Source organism: Falco punctatus (genome assembly GCF_963210335.1).
Source record: "Falco punctatus genome assembly, chromosome: Z".
Lineage (NCBI taxonomy): Eukaryota > Metazoa > Chordata > Aves > Falconiformes > Falconidae > Falco > Falco punctatus.
Genome location: NC_137586.1, coordinates 13,333,340 through 13,354,677, shown reverse-complemented (window position 1 = coordinate 13,354,677; position 21,338 = coordinate 13,333,340). Strand labels below are relative to the sequence as shown.

At 40.3% G+C, this 21,338-nt stretch overlaps 2 protein-coding genes across 3 annotated transcripts in view; one reads left to right on the top strand and one right to left on the bottom strand.

Moving 5' to 3' along the window:
* Positions 1-6,848, top strand: part of AGXT2 (alanine--glyoxylate aminotransferase 2) — a 15,605-nt gene extending 8,757 nt beyond the window's left edge. The window contains exons 10-14 of the mRNA XM_080372149.1: positions 763-895; positions 1,565-1,653; positions 3,143-3,292; positions 3,655-3,753; positions 5,288-6,848. Coding sequence (XP_080228275.1) covers positions 763-895; positions 1,565-1,653; positions 3,143-3,292; positions 3,655-3,753; positions 5,288-5,398 — 582 coding nt within the window. The 3' untranslated portion in view covers positions 5,399-6,848. The remainder of the gene's footprint in view (positions 1-762; positions 896-1,564; positions 1,654-3,142; positions 3,293-3,654; positions 3,754-5,287) is intronic.
* DNAJC21 (DnaJ heat shock protein family (Hsp40) member C21) lies at positions 5,952-21,338 on the bottom strand. 2 transcript variants are annotated; one of them, XM_080372147.1, is made up of 12 exons: positions 21,116-21,338; positions 20,695-20,788; positions 19,529-19,652; positions 18,487-18,609; positions 14,386-14,690; positions 12,957-13,108; positions 12,516-12,603; positions 12,118-12,273; positions 11,696-11,735; positions 8,845-9,035; positions 8,374-8,449; positions 5,952-7,666 (listed from the first exon to the last, which is right to left on the bottom strand). In XM_080372147.1, exons 1-12 carry the CDS (start codon positions 21,210-21,212, stop codon positions 7,502-7,504), a joined length of 1,611 nt encoding a protein of 536 aa, XP_080228273.1. In that variant the 5' UTR covers positions 21,213-21,338; the 3' UTR covers positions 5,952-7,501. The 2 variants fall into 2 exon arrangements, with proteins under 2 accessions (XP_080228273.1, XP_080228274.1); XM_080372148.1 differs by having other exon boundaries at positions 8,374-8,446.

Here is a 21,338-nt window from a genome sequence, read left to right as displayed (position 1 = left end):
ATCTTAAAAGAATCCAAGTGAAGGCAGACTGGGAGCCTGGAAATAATCTAAATGAAATGCTACACACTTAATAGCTTAAATTTAACACAGTGTATCTTTTCAAGTGTAGGAGCCTCCCAGTTTTTACTGCCTTTATTCTGCTATGTGGTATTCTGATTTTAGATGCAAGTAATGTTAGTAGCAGACTTCAGTCCTTACCTTTTGGGACCAGTAAATTTACATAAATATGCAGCTAATAAACGTCAGCTGTGATGTGAGGTTTGTCACAGTAACATTTCCTGTTATGAGTGGTGTTGGTATACATAAGCTCTAGAAGGGAGTTGATAGCTGTACCTCTGCAAATACATTTTAGAAATAGTACTTGCTTAGCTAAAGCTATTTTGAAATAGTAGCAAACACTTCAAAGTGATGGTGATAGTACCTCAAGCATTGCAGTAGTAGAAATCGGTGATCGTGGGGTTGCATTGGAAATGTGATAAGCAACTGCATTTCCTTTCCATTTTGAAATGGAAGTTGCAGCTCATTTGTGCATCTCGCCATGCCTAAGACATGGTGACATGTCGTCTTCTTCATACGGAAAAAAACCCCGTTACAATAAACAGTGTTTTGCAAAGCTGTCTGAATAAGGGTCCTAATATAAGTTGATTCTAGATGTAGTTGCAGTTCAGTGCAAATCAGTAACAACAGAAAGACAAGAAAAAGAAACCATGTTGTAAAATGTGAGAAAGTGATGGTCGTTTTCATGGATTTTTCTTTTGAAAGGTACAGACAGGGTTTGGACGGACAGGCAGCCATTTCTGGGGGTTTCAAACACATGATGTAGTCCCTGACATTGTTACTTTGGCAAAAGGAATTGGTAATGGCTTTCCAATGGCAGCTGTTGTTACAACAAAAGGTACAAGTGTTCTGTTCTGCTAAGAGTTACAACAGAGCAATTACAAAATGCACGATACAGTAATTACTTAGTGAAGAGATGTGTGTTCTAACAGCTGAGCTTTATTAATAATCTTTGTCTCAATCTCTTTTGACAAATGAATTGGGTCCTTATTACTCACTTGTTTTCCTAAGTGCTGTGCTATACCAGTGCAAAGTGTTATTTAAATGGGGTCGGTTGTATAACTGAAGCAGGGATGACCTTGTGAGTCATTGGTAGAGCTGGTAATAGATCCTGCAAATTCTCACTGAATTCACTGTTTTACTAATCGATGTACTGAAACACATAAGGCAGCATGTTAGCCAACTACTTGATTCATACAAATGACTGGCTGAATCTAGTGAAGAAAACTTGTAGAAGGCTGTTTAAGGGGACAGCAGCATATGTAAGAAGTGTGACTTTTTAAAAAAAAGTCTGTTGTCTAGCAGATGCTAAAAGTATAGGTTTTGGAAATAGTCATATTTTGCACAGACTAATTGCAGGGGGGAAAAAACCTTCCTATGGCATTGTCTCCAGCAGAATCGGTGTTAAAGCACAGCAAATTTAACTTAACAGTTAAGTTAAAGCAGATAAGTACTGTTACCAAACATAAGGCACCTGTAAGAGTAATCAGTGTTCTTTTTCTTTTAGAAATTGCAAGTTCCTTGGCTCAAAACCTTCACTTTAATACATTTGGAGGAAGCCCTTTGGCCTGCGTAGTCGGAGCTGCGGTTCTTGATGTAGGGTGAACGTTGCATAAATTTATATATCTCACAGTTTTTCTTGTAAGAAAAGATGAGAAATGTTTACGTTTATTTTTACTATAAAGTTATACGTGGTCAATTTTTTAAACTGTATGAAACACATAAACATATGCAGGTATTGTGCATAAATGGCCAATGTGCCCCATGTATAGGAAAAACTCCTGATTAGTTCCATTGCAAAATTTGCATCCCTCTAGCAAGAATAGGAGTCCTCTAATCATGTTTTCAGAATCATCTTTCATTTTGTCCCTTATGTTCTTTGCTTTATTAATAGAAATGTAGGAAAGCATTTTCTCAAAAGCCTTAGCTAACTTTGTCATAGGACTATGCAAATCCTCAGCTAAACCACATTTATTCTCTGGCATATGTGCTTAACAAAATTGTTTTAACTCCACAGCTTTTACCTTATACCTAAAAACTCTTAACAGCCAGATAGTTAAAAATGTTTAAGGTCAGAATTCCTTTTGAAAAAAAATGCCTCATGACAAAGACAATAGAAAAATTTGCAATATATTTCACTTAATAGCCAGCAGAAAATCAGTCCGTGGGCAGTAGGTCACCATTTAATTAGTCTTTACCATATACAGATCATTTGTCCTTGAATCTCACTTTATTACAGCAGATACTTTTTCTGTTCCTGTTACTTTCCTGAGTGTTTTGGGGCTTTTTAAAAACTGTTCTGTAAAATGGCTGATCACATAACTGATTTTGAAAAAACAGTTCACAAATAAGAAAGCCTGAACCCATGTTTTGGGTTTCTTTGGCTGTGGAGTAACTTGGAGCCTGGATCTGAAATAAGTCGAAGGAGGTTATCAGAGTCAGGAAGAAAAAAAATTGAGTTAAAAGAAAAGAAAAAGGAGAAACACCCACTTTAACTTCTGCAATTGTATTTTTTGGTTTTTTCATGTCAATTTTCTTACGTTAGATACTAATTTCATAAAATGGTTTGTGCGTGTCAGTGTCAGTCTGGCTGCATGTCAGAACTATATTAAGGAGAGTAGGTTAAGTAACAAAAAAAAGATTGTGATTAAAAAGCATGGTGTTGATTAATCTAGTTAAAACACTCAAGTTGTTCCCAAAAAGGCTGCCTAGTATACGTAGGTATGCCTTGTCAAATTATGTCCTTCTCGTGATACCGAGAAAGAATTAAAATATTTCTGGTAAGATTTTGAAAATAATGCTGTGGTCAGGTATTTTTCAGTTATGACTATATGTGAGTATGAATTACTGGATTACGTTTATGGAGTAATAAGGAAAATGTGAAAAACACCACAGCAACGTCGAAATACTATGTTCAATTGTACTGTGATACCGTTAGAGGACTGTAAGAGAAGAAAAATGTAAGAACCATAGTGGTGAAGGAACACAGTCTGCAAGGAAGTGAAATAAACATGTAATCAAGCTGAATATGGATTAACTGTATTGGAAGCTTTTCCTGCAACACATAGTACATCATTTTAAACAGGCTATTGAAGAAGATGGTCTACAAAAAAACAGTGAGGATGTGGGAACATACATGCTGCTCGAGTTGGCTAAATTACGGGATAAATTTGAGATTGTTGGAGATGTCCGTGGCAAGGGACTTATGATTGGAGTAGAAATGGTGACAGATAAGGTTAGTGATTTACTTATATTCCTTTCAATTTACAGTGCCATCAAAATTTTTATCTCATTTTATTTCAGTTGAAATAATGGGAGGATTTTCTATTAAAAAACAGCTAGTGAAGTGACAAAACACTGCTGTGGCTAAAAATGAGCCAGAACATTCCAGCATTTCAAATATTTCACAAGTTTTGAGTAAGCAGTGACTTGGGTACCTTAACTGTATAAAGCCATCTTAGAAAGCAGGTGAATTATTCAGTTAATGCTTTCAGCCAGAGATGGGGGTAAGATTTATTGGAGAGACTGGAATATACATGTTTTTTCATAGAACTAATTTAGCGTATCCAAGTGAAATGTGATGTTTGCTTCCCTTAGGACAGTCGCCACCCTCTTCCAGCTGAAGAAATTGATCAGATCTGGGAGGACTGTAAAGACATGGGAGTTCTGATCGGCAGAGGAGGACTGTACAGTCAGGTACCAAACCTCTGGTTATACATAAACTGTATTTATTTCCTGTCCGAGTTAACTTCAGTTTAGTAAATAAACTAGAAAACATATACTCCTAGGAACTATCTCTGTTAAATTTTGCTTATTTTATAAATTGGGCAGGAGCAGTTTGATTCTTTTCAAGTATGCTGAACTAGCTCTAAGCTTGGAGTTTTCCTTTAGAAGGACAACTTCCCCTGGAAAGCAATGTACTATAGCCTGTGTAAATTAGAAGAATATTCAGGCTTGCTAAGTCTTGGCTGCTATTCAGGTTATTCCCTGGCCTGAGGGTACAGAACAAGTTTGGTTTTGCTAGTTCTTTTAGTCTGGAGAGCTGGTAACATTCTACCTATATAGGCAATTAAAACAGAGTTGTTAACAGCAAGTTCAGCAACGCAGCACTGAAGTGAGAGTTGCAGGTGAATAGGCATTAGTCCACGCCAGCTGAAGATGCAGCACGCTGTGCGCAGCGCGCCCTGTCACCAGCCTTCTTACAGCAGTGAGCTAACAGCAGAGAATTGCCTGAGGGCTGGTCGGGTCAGTGAAGCTCTCTGACACAGAGGAAGCAGCTTTTGCATGAGATGAACAGACAATGGCTAAAATAAACAGGACATGGCATCGTTCACCTCATTGATTCTTCTGCAAGACACAGACCAGAACACGGGTAACAGGCTGCACCTCACGAGTGTGGTAAAATGCAATTCTGTCTTACAAGAGTGCTGTTTGTGTCAGTGTTCACTTCATTTGGGGCTGTGCATGGAATAATAAGACCATTATTCCACTCTTGCTGCATCAACTGCTGTGGTATGATAACAGAAAAATTTAAACTGAAAGATTAAGAATCTTACGGAATATAATTACTCTTGGAAACATCATAATATTGATCATGCATTTGGACGTAAGGACCTACCTTCTTGACAGGTTAAACTATGCATATATCCCTTCCTGATCAACATACATTCAAGCTATAGTATATATATATATATATATAGTATATATACCCTAACTGAAAGTTGGCATTCAGTGATTCTTTCATAATACACTCTCTTAGAAGCCTTAAAAAAAGCCTGTAATACAACAGCAAATCAGCTGATGCAATGCAAGAGGCTGCTACTCTCAGTAGAGATTTCTTTTTCCCTGTGGCAAAGTTACCAGAAAGGAAAATACATCTATGCCTCTGTTCTTAGTACAATCCCATCTAAGGTTTTACACTAGCGCTGTCTGGAATAAGAGCTGCAAGCGTGACCTGCTCTAGTCAGGTCTTTTTTGGAGGCAGTTGCTTTGTCACAGGAGTCAAGTGGGGAATTGGATGTAGTCAAGTCCAAAATTGCCCCACTTCGGAGTGCATTTATCAGAAGCCTCAGTCCCTGCTCTGCTGTTCTCCTCCTACATTACCATTTCTCATGCTTCTGGTTAGATTCTTTTAGGCAGAAGGTGAGTGCTGACCTAGATAGGCTGCTAGAAACACTGTCCTTTCCGTACAATTTTAAGGATTTCTTTGTCTTTTTTTTCCCTCTATCAGACATTTAGAATTAAACCTCCTATGTGCATTACTAAAAAGGATGTCGACTTTGCTGTGGAAGTATTTCATACTGCTTTACAGAGACACATGGAAAGAGCAGCTGCAAAATAGGCTTGTTTCCTTACATGAGACACATACAGAACCCCTGATACTTGCCATCCTGGCTCAGCACTGTCTACACTGGATGAGAAAATCATAAGATGAAGATTAAACACTTGTTTGTAAGAGCACAGATCAGTGTTTAATAAAGAATATGCTCTAATCAGTTTTGTAACCGTGTAGTTCAGGTGTACAGTGGTGGTCTGTATTAATCTGCACACCTGTTCTACCATCAGCATAAAAAGCCCCGACAGGATTAACTGGGTATCAGATGAAAGGTGAACATATGTCGTGTCTTTTCATCTCGGAAATTCATATCAAAATTGGAACACTGTTTGGACTTTTCCCCGTGGGGTTGGTACCAGCATGGCAGGGGACTGCCTCCTGCTGCCCCGGCTGTGGGCCCTTCCACCACGCCGTGCACTGCCAGTTTGGGTGTTGCAGAGCTGACTGGGACTGGTGCAGGGTAGTCCCTGATGGCTTTCCACAGTGGTCACCACTGCTGCTGCCCCAACCCCTGCTACCAACCAAAACCTTGCCGTATATACTCAATACATACAAGCACTTGCAAAACACACAAGTTTATTTTTATTTAAATAAGAAAAAAAATTAAGTCAAAAAGTAATACTGCAGGGTTCAGTCTGTAAGATTTCACTTGCATAAGCATAGCCAGTCACCCTGAGCAGAACATAACTGGAGGTTTCAGAGTTTAAACTGTTTACCCTTACTGCAAGGATACACTGTAATTAGAGCATGAAAAAAAAAATAAATTTGCACAAAGTTGAAAAGTTTCTAATTACAGTAATTATTTTTCTCATGGGACTCTAATCCAGTCATCATCCTCTCCAACACAGGCTTTTCTTTTCCATCTGCTGTTTATGTGATTGCACAGCACATCTATTAGTCATTTAGCAAAGATGAAAACTCTGGCTGGTGAAACAGGATGCCACATTTCTTTCTTACATAATCATTGGTTTTAATGTCTCAGTTAATTACTTCTTCCAGTTTCCAAAAAAACAAAAACAAAAACAAAAAAAAAAAAAAAAACCCGCATTGTGGACAGTCAGTCAGAGTTGTACATTTATCATTCTACTTTCATTCAAATTCTAACATTTAAATAATTCCTTGACTAAATAAATATTACATGTGAACTTGTGGGTGAAGGAGAACATTCTACCATTTTGCGTGATGAGTTGAAACTTTAGAGGAACTTAGTTAATGCAAGATCATCGTGTCTGGAAAATTTCACTCTACGGGCTTGCTAAGCAACATACAGCCCTTGCTGAGCACTGCCTTCTCCAACTGCACTGACAATTCCTGTGTAAAACCCATTTCCACTTGAAAAACATGGTTTGTTATCCCACCTTTTCTTTTTTTTCGTGCTACTCAAGATCAGGTAGACTATGCACTTGAACAGAGTGCAATACCAATTCCTATGTTTTTCATTAGAAATCAGAACAAATTTAATTTATTCACTCATACTTATTTATTATTTCTCCCTTCATTTATTCCAGCAAGGCTCTTCCACTAGACTTGTTTTTTCCTAACACATCATGCAGGTGGATGTACAAAACCAACAGGAATTGTCAAAACTGATTCAGCATTGTCATTTTACTCTTTTGCCCTTCTGTCTGCTGTTTATAATGTAATTAAGTAATTTGAAAGGGCCCTTGGGGATGGCAGAAGAAAAGCCTGCGGTTTTCCATGTCTTGGTGATGTTTCGTCTTTAATAAATGATCAAAGAAACACAGGCCCTTCTGTTGGCTGAGCTAAGCCATCTCCAAAGAAAGGCAGCAAGTGTTTAAATAAGAAATTATTTTCTGTGTGTGGAAAGTTTCTACAGGAATACAAGGTGAGTAGCTGTGAATTACTGTTTCTCCACCCCCAATGTGAAAGCAGCTGAGATGACAGGTCAAATCTAGTAATTAAAGAAAGGCAGATAAAACCAGAAGAAAGCACAGGTTCCTTCACAAGAAAATACTCTTTTTGTTGCATCTTCCTTTTTTTCCCCATAAGTAGTCTTGCTTGTTTAACTCTGGACACAGGCAATGTGCACCCTTCAGTTTTGGGAGAGTTTTCATGTACAATTCTGAAGACTGTCACTGTAACAAAGTTCTATCTGTTCTTACGTTTCTCTTTTTTGTTTCTGGTGTTTACAGCTCCATTTACAGCTGGTGCTTGTGTGGCTTTTGCATGTTTTGTGGCTTTTAGGTGTTCAAACAGTTTATTTCGGGATGGAAATGCACAGTTGCAGGTTACACAGTGGATGGGAACTTCATTCTGCAATGAGGAAAAAAAAAACCCCAATGCTTCATATTTGTATGGAACACGTAATAAATACAACAATTTGTTGTATACAGTTCCTCTTAAGACAACAAAATGTGAATAAGCTGTTTGTTTCTATTACAGACACTCCATTAGTGATTAACAACTAAATATGTGATTTTAAAAAATCACAACTATAGCTTCTTGAAATTTGGGAGAGTACTAAGTAGAACCCAGAAGAAAAATAGAAGCATTGCAAATCTAAGTCAAGATAATACTTTTGGTCTCACCTGATCATATACGTAACACTTTGGGCTCTCGGATCTAGCGAATTTAATATGTGTCTTAGTTGTAATTACTGCAAGATTTTGCTCTTTCTGGGAAGCATCAATATCGGGAAAGATGCAAAACAGTACTGCCTGTCACCTGCCTGATGAGAACAGCTCTGTCTGCAGTTGTTTAATTTATTTGCTTTGAACTGCCTTGGATATGGAGCTTTAGCAACTCCTGGAACTGAAATGTAGTCCTGCTCGTCTCTGAAAGAACAAGAGCTGATGTTCCAGTCTCCTAGCTTCTATTAAAATTACATGGTTAGAAATACCTGTATAGTTAAAAAGTAAGCAGAAAACTGAAACAGAATTTGTGGACTGGAGGTGATCAGCCAGCTAACCTTGTTTGTAGTAATATGACCACCAGCTTTTAAATAATGTGACTTGACATACCGTTGTTGGGTGCTCTGAAGATGCCTTAGCAGACTTTTTTGCATCCTTGGCTTTTTTTCCTTTAAGCTTAGCACTGCTGACAGACAAAGAGAAACCAAGATCAGTGCACAAGAACGTTCAACATTTAAGAGCTTCCAATGGTTTTTGAATCATTATTGTCTCCGCTGCTTTCCCTTGTTCTTCCTTCACACAACACAATACAAGTGCTTCCAGCAAAAAAATAAAGCAACTTAATTTATATGATCAATTCTTGATCTCAAGATGCAGCTAGATGATCAACCAGGTACTGGTAAGTGATGTGGCAGGGAACTGCAGTCAAACACCATTTCCAGAGTAGGTCCTAACACCCCCTGTTTCATATCATTTATTCAACTGCATAGCCCCCCATTCACGTTGGTGAGTAAATCTAGACTTGACAGAATCAAACAACACAGAACACAACAGTGACTGCAGTATTGAGAGTGAGCGCACCTTTTTACTTCAGTTGTTGCTTCATTCACTTGGCCAACATCTTCTGTAGCACTTGCATCCTCTGACATGGCACATCTTTGGCCATCATTTACCAGCTCCTCTGCTGAGCCACTGTCCTTGTCCATGCTGGGCACCTCCTTTTGTTCAGCTGTTTCTTCATCAGTACTTCTATCAAAAGAGTCCTCATAAGTCTGTCCAAACAGAAGAAACGCAAGTTAACTACTTCAAGTTCATTAGTGATATGTTTGTAGTATTACACTCGTTCACCTGAAATGGGTGGGTGGGGAGAACAAAGCCATGGACCCTCTTAAATTTACTGTGTTTTCAGTGAGATTGTAACAATTAAAACCTTAGTTCGGATGTGAAAGATGCAGCCATCTGTTGTTGATGTTGTCTAAACTCCTGAATCCTTGAACTCTTGAGTGTTTTACTATATGTGCACTGAGTTTAGGTCAGGCCGACCCTCTAGAGTTGTCAAGAATGATGAATGAACGAACTTCTAATGAAGGGGGTCAGCCTAAGGAAAGACAAAGAGCATCCTCTCCTTGCCAGGCAAGCCGTACACACTTAGATTACCTCGTTCGTGTGAAACTCCAGTTAGTTGGCTCTCAAGGTCTTTAGCCTCACCCTAGAAGTGAACTATCCTCACCAGCAATACTAAAAATCACACCCCTTAAGGGAGAGTCCCAGGCCCACTAAAAGACCCTTCCTCAGAGAGCAAGTGTAGTCGTAAAATAAGTTAGGCGATGGATATGCAGATGTGTAGCAAATCCCTCTGGGCAGGGCAAGTGCAGTAAGATTCTGCATACCGTGTTTGTAACTTTGTACTGCGGTGTGCTGGCTGTGCTCGCCAGCATCCTGACCTGTGCAACTCTGGAATAAAACAGTTATCCCGTCTCTGTGTGTAAGATTGGCTTGTTGCACACCAGGAACAGACTTCTGCTTTAGAGACAACAATAAGAAACACCAATAAACAGCCTCTAAAACCACACAAGAGGAGAATGAAGGTAGCTTTAAATTATACACAGGGCTCATTCTGTTCTGGCTGCAATTTCACGTGACAAGATAGTGTTCTTCTAACTTCGTAGTCAATCAGCTCAATATTATATCAAACATACGCATGTACATGGTTAACAGAAGATCGGTCTGTTTTTTAACTTGACAATAGTAAGACAGGCCTTGGGAGAAGGCACAGGCACCATAAATATATCAAGCTAAGGCCTAACAAGATAAGCTCAAGGAGAACCAAATGGTTAATGAGAGCAGACAGAAAATTACTTGAACTGTGTGTGAACCAGCCTAATTAACATACTAAGAGATCCACCCTGGAGCAAAGAAAGCCCCCAGCTAACAAAGCCCCCTCCCCACAGAACATGCCAGGTGAAAAAAGTAATACTGTACCTTTTAATGGGAGACAAGACTGGTAAGAACCAGTGAAACTTAAATGTCACGAAATGTCATTATTAACAATTGTTCAAAGTATATAAAATGTTTTAGCAAGTGTTAAGAGGTGCAGCTTTGTGGATTTACAACCCAGCACCCACCTCTGCACAGACATGCAATAAATGGGATCTCGGCTCTGCATATGAGATTGGCTCTTTGTACACTGAGTAACGAACTCCATTTGTGAGACAACAGTTCTACAAAATGTTAATTATTTAGACTAAATACCTGCTTTAGGACACTTAAGCCAAAATAACTGAGCTGACTGAAGCTAGACACACTGTACTTTCCCTCCCTAACATTAGAAACACTGGCAGTCTTTTCCATGTACCAGAAGACAGAGGCAGACTTAGCAAAAGGTCAACTCTTGAGCCTGTCTGAAGCAAAACACAGCTCTCCAAAGCAGGATAACACATTTGGCCTAACACTACATTAACGCAACACTATCACCTGTAAGTCTCAGCTACCTGAAAAAAACTTGGCTAATTACCCTCAGGAAAAGAAAACGAAAACCATAGTGATTCCCTGCACCCCATAAAGCTTGGTAAAGGACAGAGATTATGTTTCCAGAAGAATATTGCCGCACAAGATTCTAGCTCATGCTAGGCAAGAGTGGCACCTACTGTCCGGGCCGCAGAAGAGCTTGTGATCAAACGTGGGAGACTATCTCACTGGGACAAGGCTAGGATTAAGCTAGTAAGCAGGCAGGTAAGAGCTGAAAAGGATCAAACTTGAGGAAGGCTGACAGAAAACTTTGCTCACTATGGCACTCCTGCCACTCAAGCCTGAAACAGCTTGCAGTTCTTGAATTTCACCCTGTTGCTGTCAGCACAGATCTGTCAAATCCTGCATAGACTCAAAACCTAGAGTACAACAGATGGGTGCTACTTGTGTTTACAATTCAAGTGAAAGGTGGAATGGATGTGTTTGTTCCAACAACTACAGTGTCGGTAGGATGCCAATACTGTGTTACTTCCCCCACCCCACGTTAGAGATTAACAAGTCATACATTATACGAACTCTAGCAACCGAAGCAGAAAACCACCGACACAAAATGGAGCTGCTAACACACTAAGGCCATTGCTGGTCTTTCTGATCAATTCCTTGCATTCTCCCTATCTGCCCATTTCCATCCATTTTCCTTACACTTCAGAGTGTAGCCTTTTTAGATCCAGCACCACATTTATTAGGATCTGCACAAACAGAACAAAGTGAGGTCTATGAGATGATTATCATAAAATACAATTGTAAGTGTAAAAAAATTATTTTGCAGTCAAAGAATTACAAATTTTAAAACTCTTCAAGTTCTGTAGAATATCAAGTTCTTATTTTTCAGGACAAAAAAAACTAGTTAGGAGATAACAGAACTGGGTTGTAAAGTTCCCTGAATATTATTATGACTACATACCATCACTGTTTTCTGTTTCTTCCTCTGCTTCTTTGACAATCTATAAAGATAAGAATTTAAAATCATCTCTTTTTCAATCACATTCATTTTCTATGTATGCCAGCATCCAACTGACAAAAAATACCTAATCAATAAACACTGGCCCTGTGCAAGTTCCTGTTTGAAAAATAATAATTGCTGCTTTTCCTTAACTTCATTTTCTAACTTTAAGAAGCAGAGAAAATATGATACTTATCCTACAACATTTGAATCCAGTCATACTAATGCATGCATTTTACTGGAACTCTGATGCTAGGAAATATTTTAAATCACACAATACTGTGAGTTCCAACACAACTATAAAACATCAGAAACTCCCTCTGAGGCCCTTCCAGACTTGTTAAATCATCAGTCACAGTAAAATTAAAACCAATTTTAAGTACTTCTGCTTAGACACATCTTCCGTTTCTTCCTCCTCTTTGGTATGTATTTCATCTGCATCATCCAAAGACACAGGAAACCTCTCTTCTTCTTCCAGTTGCTGTCGTAACAGTGCTACCATCTCTCGATGCTTCTTTGATTTTTCATGATTCTTCATGCTGTGAAGACCAGCAGATTGTTACTGCAGGTAGCTCTGAGCAAGCACTGTTCTACTTACATATAAATTAACAGCAGGCCCATTATCCAGCACTACCAAGTATGGAAAATTCTGCTCTGACAATGTCTCTACTAGAAAGACAATACTGACCGTTATGAAGTTAAAAAGTCTTTAAAAAACATTTTTTAAAATATTAAAAAACCCAGCAGCCTCACCCCCAAATCCCCAACCACAAGCACTTACGCTTTCTCAGTTTTTAACAGTTTGTCACAAGCAGGGCAGTACAGACCATCAACAAATTCAGCTTCTCCAGTTTCATCATTCACTTTGTCTAAAGAGATCAGTGGGGATCAGAAAGACAAAGTCAGATGAGTGATTTTTGAGTAAGCTGCCCTTAAAAGTCTAGCAAATAGTCATAACACTGACATTCAACTTCTTTATATCACTGACATGCAGAAGACCATCTCACCAAATCATACATCAGCATAAATTAACCATTGTAGTTTGATGTCTTCTCATATTCAATGGAAAGCACCAGAGAGGGTCAGACTCTAGCCTGGCATGCCTCAGCTGGAGGCAGGGAGTGGCACTACAGTCAGAATTGTGAATCAGGGGCTCTAAGTACAGTGAGCCAATACTCTGGCTGCAACAACTCAATACAGATCATCCCCCTACACCCCATACCTCCAATGCCTTTTGTCTCCTGTTCTTCTAATTCATCTTCATCATCTAATCCATCTTCAAATTCCTTTTCATATTGTGCCTCCATCTCTTGCAACCCTCTCTCCAGATCTGACATCGTTATCCAGCTCTGCTCTTCATAGTGCTCAGCAAGCCTTCAAGTAGAATAATACAGTAACTTCTATGTTGTGTCCATGAGATGGGAATTACAGAAACAGTATTACTTAGAAGAAAACTTGTTCTTTGGCATTTCAGGAGGAAAGTTCTGAACATATTATGATGGAGCAAAAAATTGTCTGTAGGGCCTGGAAATTTAGGCAGTTAATTTGTGATGTCAATGGGCACATCTACAGTGCAAATAAAGAGGTATTAGCACAGGTGGGTCCTGCTTGAATTTCAGGCAGGAAATGCTTATGCACCATGGTCAATATGAAGCTGCCAGCAGGAAGGTAAGCTCAATTCTCAAAGCAGTATAGCTGTTTTTACCTGCTGGCAGATTCAATCCACAAACAGTATAGGACCACAAAAGCCACCAGCACATTACTCCTTGACTCTGTGCTATGGAAATGTACCAGCTCAGTTTTCCAAATCTAAGCGTGGCCCACGTTATCAATCAGTGCACCACAGTACAGCTAAATTTGCTTCAGCTGGCTCCTGGACTCAGAATTATCAAGCCATTTGTCAGTAAAGGCATAGCTCTGCTTCATTCTCCCTTCAGTAAAAATAAAATACAGGTAACTTATCACATATACATTATTATTACATAACTTTCTTCAATATGCAATTATTTTGCAAGTGCATTCTTATTAAAAATTTAAGCTACTTCCTCCCATTTGCAGGAAAAAAGTTCTTCTAGTTGGAAGAATAAATTGTGCTTACACTTGGGAGATTGTCTCTTCCTCTTTTGGGAAAAATAAAAGCATTGAAAAAATGCATTTAGTCCAATGAAAGGGTCATTTCTGAAGAGCTATAAAGAAAGGCAAAACTAAATTCATTTTTTCACTTTCTTTTTAGCAGGTGCAGTTCCAAGGCAGATGAAGCTGATCTAAGTCCAGGCTGTCACAGTCCTGTTCTCCCTCATTTCAAAGCATATATTCTTTTTTCTTTGAAGTAACAATGATAACAATTAACTTTTACTTAAGTGGGGAAGTAAGATCACGCTGGATTCTGTGCTATTGCAGCCAGTTACCTGCAGCACACAGATAACTACTCCCTGGTTATCTCATATCTCTACATGTCAATAAAATGCAGAGACACTCAAGTTTTAAAAAGCTGAGACCTGAGACTAATATATATTACAAAACCAAATACATAATATTTTCAAGGATGTAAAAGACCAAATGGAGCTACTGTTAGAATCTAAGTCTACACAGTATCCCCATGGATAGTTTCTCCAAGTTTAAAAGAAAAGATCTGTTCCATATTTACATACTTGGCTTGTTTGAGTTTCTGCTGCCTCCGAAATTCCTCTGCTTTCCTAGTTTTTTCTGCATTTTGTTGTTCTACAAGTTTTCTGTGAGCCTGTACTCTTTTATCCCTTTTACGAATAAAGGCTACTAGCTGACGGACCAGTTCATTTCTCTCTTTTCTGGCTTTATCTCTTGTTTTCTTGTTCTCTTTTTCCATAGCTCGTTTCTCCCAGCGGTTTGAGGCTTGTCGTGTGTCATATTCTTCTTTCCAGGCAAAGTTTTTCTGAGTACAGAAACTCTGCCAATATGCATAGAAAGGGTGGACTACCTGTAAGAAAAAAAGAAGAAAATTGAACAAGTTAGGAGCAGGGACAAAAACCATACCAAGTAAATTCAGGACTTTTGTAGGAGTTGTGTCCTCTATACAGGCCACAGTTTTCCCTCGGAGTATAAGTAAACCACATGAAGGTTTAGAGAAACCTCTAATATCATTCTTAAAATTTCAAACCATGCCAAATCAACAGCCTTGTCTAAACTATTCCGAACTGCAACTTCTACAAAGTATCTCCTCATAGGATTGAATCGTGCTGACTCTAGTGCTTAGTTACTTAGCTGTGCTGTACTTTTCCTGTCAAACTGAATCAGATACACTACTGTCCGCAAGCAGGCATATGCACATATTGCCCAAGAGCCACCATACTAAATTACACCAAAGGTCAGCCATTCGTTTCCAACAGCAGCCAAAGACCAGCACAATGAGAGCAATAAAATAAATACATGCACATAATGCTATTTTGTCTCTGTATATTCTCTCTGTCTCTGAGCGAAACAGAAATTAATAGCCCTTGATGGATTTTTATTTCATTAATTTGTTTAATATTTCTTTTATTAACCCATGTAAATTGTTGGCACATACAATAGCAAGGAACCATGAATTGCATTAATATAATAATGTGACAAGATGCACTTCACTGCTGTTCTGTTAGCAACTTAGAACTGAAGGTTAAAATGATGCCCTCTAGCTCTGAATATAACAGAAACACTAAATGATCTTTCCTTATTCTCTGTCGCGACGGAGGGAAGACGCAGTCACTCAATATGAGTGATAAGCAGACTTTGTTTATTGTGCCTTACAGTCACCTTTTATGCCTTGTTATAATTAGCTCATACATATTACAAAAGTTAAGCTCATTATTGGTTAGCTGCCTAAATACCAAGCCCGCCCCTAGTTTCTCTTCTGTAGTTATCTGTTCCCACCTGTAACATTCTTTTCCCACCTCGATCTTCCTGTTATTGTGTAAAAAGAACAGCCAAGGACAGTGTATTTTTGCTCTACTTCAGATAAGCTGAGAGCGATGTGCATTTCTGTCCAGCCAGCTGGACTATGTCTATGTGACCCTTTTCAGCTAGCCAGTTATCCACAATTCTCCTTCCTTTTACTATGCATAAGTAAATGCTGTATTAATAAAATGGCATAATAATTATTTTTTTGGTCTTTTTCTCTGCTCCTCTCCAAGTAATTATTAACCTTCTGCATTTTGTATATTCAGGAAACAAGATAGACGTAAACTCCCTTCTTACATTACTTGCCACATTAAGCTGCCTTTTTATGACTTCTACCTGCACTACTGTTTGTATTTTTTAATACCTCATAGAAGTATTTAACCTAATCTCTTCTTCTAGTATCCCCTCTTCTCCTCCTGCCACTAGTATTCAAATGGACTACAACTATCAACACCTCAACGCTAAGTTCTAATGGCCTATCTATAAGCAAAGGTTCATGGCTGTGGCCTTTGGCAGCTAAGACACTACGTTTTTTCCCTATCACAAAACTCCAGCTCTATAATAACCAATCAATATGAATATTTAATCCAATAACTTAAGTGAGCTTAAGACTCCCTATGTCAGACTTCTGCTTCAGAAGGGGTTATCTTCTGTGCAGAACAATGCCTGGCCATCAACTGATGACAGGGATCACCCTCCCCTTCACCAGCTGTATGAGCTAAGACTTTCCTCCTCCTCAGCACCAACCTGAAATACAAGCGCATCTCTGACATTCTCTGGAAGACTGTACAGCAGCTCTTGCCAAACTCCCCGGTGGTTGTTTTGTCTACTAGTTATATCTTGAGCCAATCACTTTTGTTTCTGCATCTAATTGACCTACAAGTCTTTTCTCCCCATGAAGACCTGCAGAGTCACAGACTTAAGTATATCTTCCTTGGCTGCCTGGCACTGATCTAGCTGCCTTTCAGGCTTCTTGCGAATTAACTCAGTAGACTGAACCAGAGGTCATTCACAGCACAGATTTTGAAGCCTCTGCAGAGTTTTTGTAGCCCCCTTCTAAAACTCTTTTCCCATGGTACTCCCACCGAGTACAGAAGTAGGCACTGTAATGCTGGGATCCTCTGACAGTGTAATGTCTTCGTGATTGAATATAACAGAGATGACAACATTCTCATTTAACTGAATTCATAAATGAAATACCTTTATGAATCCCCTTAAGCAAAAAAGTGATCATTCTGCTTCCAAAACAGTGTGAACAAGGCAGATGTCAAAGCATGCTGGTGCTAGAATTCCAGCCATTTTTGCAGTTATTGACAGCACAAATCTGCATCTATAATCGTTATCTATCCCATGGCGTCAGATAAAACAGCTTCCAAATGATGTTTCAAGATAACCCCATTAAAAGAGGGATTTTAGCAGTTTCAGAGGCACTAAATATTCTCTTCCAGGGAAAGATTTCCATATGTTAAGCCATCCTGTAATTTTACCTGACATTCAAACACCCATTGTGACACTTTTCAGTTTGATTTGTAACTTCGTTTCAAACTCCAGAGTTGTTTTGTACCATTGAAGTTACTAATTTTTCAGGTATGCATCAATTTAAACTTCATAGTTAGTCATACAGTACAATTCTACTAGAAGTGACAGGGAGAAGCAGCAGTCTACAAAAAACATTTCAGTACTCTTGATATTGTGCAGTTATTCACTGGGGTAAGTGCTATTGCTTTACTATTTAATTTCAACACAGGAATACCGCTAACTTCAAAAAACTTTGTAGGTCTGACAGAATACAACAAATAGTTGGCAAACCAGCTAACAAGAATTCAAACATCCCACACACATTTTCTCTTCTTGCTTCCCAAAGGAAAGCATGCAATATTCTGGAAATTAAATCTTACTACAGAATAATTGTAGGTGACAAGAGCATCATAGTGGAAGTTCACATTGCAGGTCAATTACCACATCTGTGGATAACTGGCTAGCTGAAAAAAGGTCTCATAGACATAGTCCAGCTGGCTGGACAAAAATGCACATCCCTCTCAGCTTATCTGAAGTAAAGCAAAAATACACTGTCCTTGGCTGTTCTTTTTACACAATAACAGGAAGATCGAGGTGGGAAAAGAATGTTACAGGTGGGAACAGATAACTACAGAAGAGAAACTAGGGGCGGGCTTGGTATTTAGGCAACTAACCAATAATGAGCTTAACTTTTGTAATATGTATGAGCTAATTATAACAAGGCATAAAAGGTGACTGTAAGGTACAATAAACGAAGTCAGCTGATCACTCATATTGAGTGACTGTGTCTTCCCTCCGTCGCGACACACATCTCCAGTTTTCTAAAGGCTGTGTTATGCAGTGCTATGCAGTTTTGCTAAAGGAAACAAGACAGTACATGGTATTTAAAAAAAAAAATTACCTCAATATCCTTTTTTGTAATGTAAGGTGCATTAAAACACCAGTAAATCATTCTCACCAGGACACAAAGCAAATCTGTTCTTTTGTTTTACAGGCCTTGTGCTGCACTTAAGTTCCATTGGCATAATTGACGGTTAGCCCTGTTAAGTGTTTGTCTGACAACCTACCCTAAAAGCTTGGCTAAAAATATAGTCCAACAGGAAATACCAATTTTAAATCACCTAAATTATTATGAATCAGAACACAAGCACTTCCTTTATAGTAATGGATGGTCTAGCAGTAGTAAGCAGTAGAAAAGACAGCAGCTACATAGTTTTGGATTCACCTCAGAGATCAGCAGGAACCTTTCCTTCGATTTCAGTGTGTGACAAAGTAATGACTTAACCGTATTACTTTCAGTTCAGATTTATCCTTGCTCTTACCGTATCATAGTCACTTTGCGAATATCCAAACATAGGGAATTCTTCAGTATCTTCTTGGGTTGTATATTGCACCTCTTCTTTTGCAATCTTTTCAAAAACTTGTCGATAGACTGTAAAGAATCCCTGATATTAAAAAAAAAAAGTTTCAACTCATTTTGCACAGCTCAATCATAGATGTACAAATGCTTAGCTACAGTAGTGTTAGATAAACATCGCAACTCTGGAACAGTGGCTCAAAAATCAAGGCAAAGGCCTTGTAAGCACTTGCCATAGATAGCAAGTCCCTTCTATTTAACAAAGTTCTTAATCTCTCACATTCTTTTTATTTCCATCTCCTCCGTGTAGTCTCTGTCCCTCTCAGATATCAAGCATCTGTATTCAAATCTTTACACACACAAAAAAAGTTTCAGCATGCTGGAGATGTTGGTAAGTTTCTGGTTACACAGGATCGAGTTCTGAAGGAGTTCCAAATATAAAATTCTAATATTAAATACCCTATCTTTTTAGATTAAGATATTTCTAACTCACTCCTAGTATAGTAACATGAAGACAGATAGGAATTTTCTCTGGCAGAGGTTTTTCTAATCACCTGGACCTTTTTAAGTTACGGTGAGTATCTTAAAATCCAAGAGGGAATTCAATTATAGGAGCACACTTTTGCTGAGGACTGTTGCTATATTGCTTTTCCCACCCCACGCCCACCCCAGTTTGAAGCATCCTAGCTTGTTAAAAGGTATTTCTGAATAAACAGATGGTCTTGCAAAACATTGGAATGCTTCACTATATACCTTCAATAATTAACATACACACAGTCCGTAGTTGTATGGTATAGTTGGAAATTATGACTAAGTAACTGTTGGACAATAAGCAGGAATTAGATCTTCCCTAAGCTTACAGCATAAGTTTTGTCCTAGAAAGATTTGCGTAAGCATTATTACTACCTGTGCTAAACAATTCCACACATAGCTTTCCAACATGAAGCAAATGCCAACACTTCTCATGAAATTTAAACTTGTTCATTAAAGATGAACTAATTCATTACCTTTTCATCATCTCCATATCCAGAGTAACAGCTAACAGTGAAGTAGCGCAGCAGATCTAAACTATCATCTTGATAGTCTCCATCAAGTCCTCCTTTCAGCAGAACCTCCCTGTGATTATCATACCTATCAAAAAATTCACAGTATCAAGGCTGTAGAGCCACAGAACATTTCCCATTGCTGGTGAGCTAATACAGCACACGTATCACCCCGATGCATAGCTTAGCCCAGTGTCTGGAATTTGCGTCTCATATCAAAGTCTTCAGAGAGAAAAAAAAAGGCTCAGTAAATATTCTCTCTTGACCTTCAGCTTACTTAGTCTTACTCTAACTGCAGTATCTATAGCAGCAATTTCTTAATGGGCGGCTAGCAAACACATTTGAGTAATATGCATCAATAAGCTTTCAGAAATGGGTAGGACATTATTTATACCATCACATACTTTAAAAACACACACAAAAAAACCCACGTCATACATTAGCATTTAAAAACTGAAAACCAGTACTTCCGTTTCAAGGAAGGCACACTTAGTACAGGTGGCTCTGGCTGCATAATCTGGTAGACGCTCCAGCCCGTTTGAAAAGCAAGCGACACAGAACACTTAAAGTAGCAATCTCTTTGAGAGATGTGTGTGCTGTTTCAAATGAGGCCTATTACAGAAACACGACACCATGTATGTCATTAAGGCTTAAGTCTGCAGCAGTCAGTAGCATACTAAACATCTACAGGCACCCTGGCGTGGTGCTGGCTCTTCCCCCTCAAGGCAGAGGGGACTGTGACCAGGGGAATGCCTACGCTAACATGCAAGCTGCCTCCTGCTCTGGGAGGGAGGAACAGAGGCCAACCTGGCGTGTCTCCAGAGCGTGTCTCCAGAGCGTTCCTCAGCGCCCAGCCCAACCACCTGCCAAAGCACTGCGAGGAAGGTGCGGGTGCGGCTGGGCCTCCCCGTGGCTGCACTGCGCATGGTGCTCAGCGCCTTCAAAACCAGAACCAAACTGGCCGCTGCTGCCACCGAGGGCCCTTCAAAACCAGAACCAAAGCCGCTGCTCCTGCCACCGAGGCCCGTGCTGACCTGCAGCAAGGCCCAGTGAGAAGCAAATTCAAAGTCCTGGCTGAGCCAGCACTAAAGAAGTCTCTCCCCGGCCGCCACCCGACACGCACGGCTCACCAGGCCCTTTCCTGGGGGTCACTGAGAACGTCGTACGCTGCCTGGATTAACTTGAACTGCTCCGCTGCTTCCTCTGCGTTCTCTAGGTTTTTATCTGCAAGACAGTTTCAGAAAACCTGTGAACGGTTCAGGGCACGACGGCGGCGCCCGCCACGGCCCCTCCGGCCACCGCGGAGGGCACGCCGAGCCGGAAGCGCTGCGCCGAGCACCGAGCGGCCCGGCCCGGCCCCGCTCCCCGCCGGCCGCCGCCAGACCCGGCGGGGCCCGCCACCGCCGCAGCGCCCAGCGCAGCCGCCTGCGAGCACACGGCGCTTCTCTCCGCGTAGGCGGCGGCCGGCGGGGCCAAGCGAGGCCGAGGCGGGCCGAACCCCCCGCTCAGGCCTGCTGCCGGGCCCGTGGAGGGCGGCCGGCGCGGCCATACCTGGGTGCCAGCGCAGCGCCTGCCGGCGGTACGCCCGCTTCAGCTCCTCCTCGGCCGCGTCGCGCTTCACGCCCAGCACCTCGTAGTGGCACTTCATGGCGGCGGGGCAGCCGGGGCCGTGCCGGGCCGGGCCGTGCCGTACCGCGCCGCCGGCCGGCGCTTCACCACACGCGGCGCCCTCAGCCTCGGGCTGCCCCCGCCCCCCGCCGGCAGCGCTGCACGG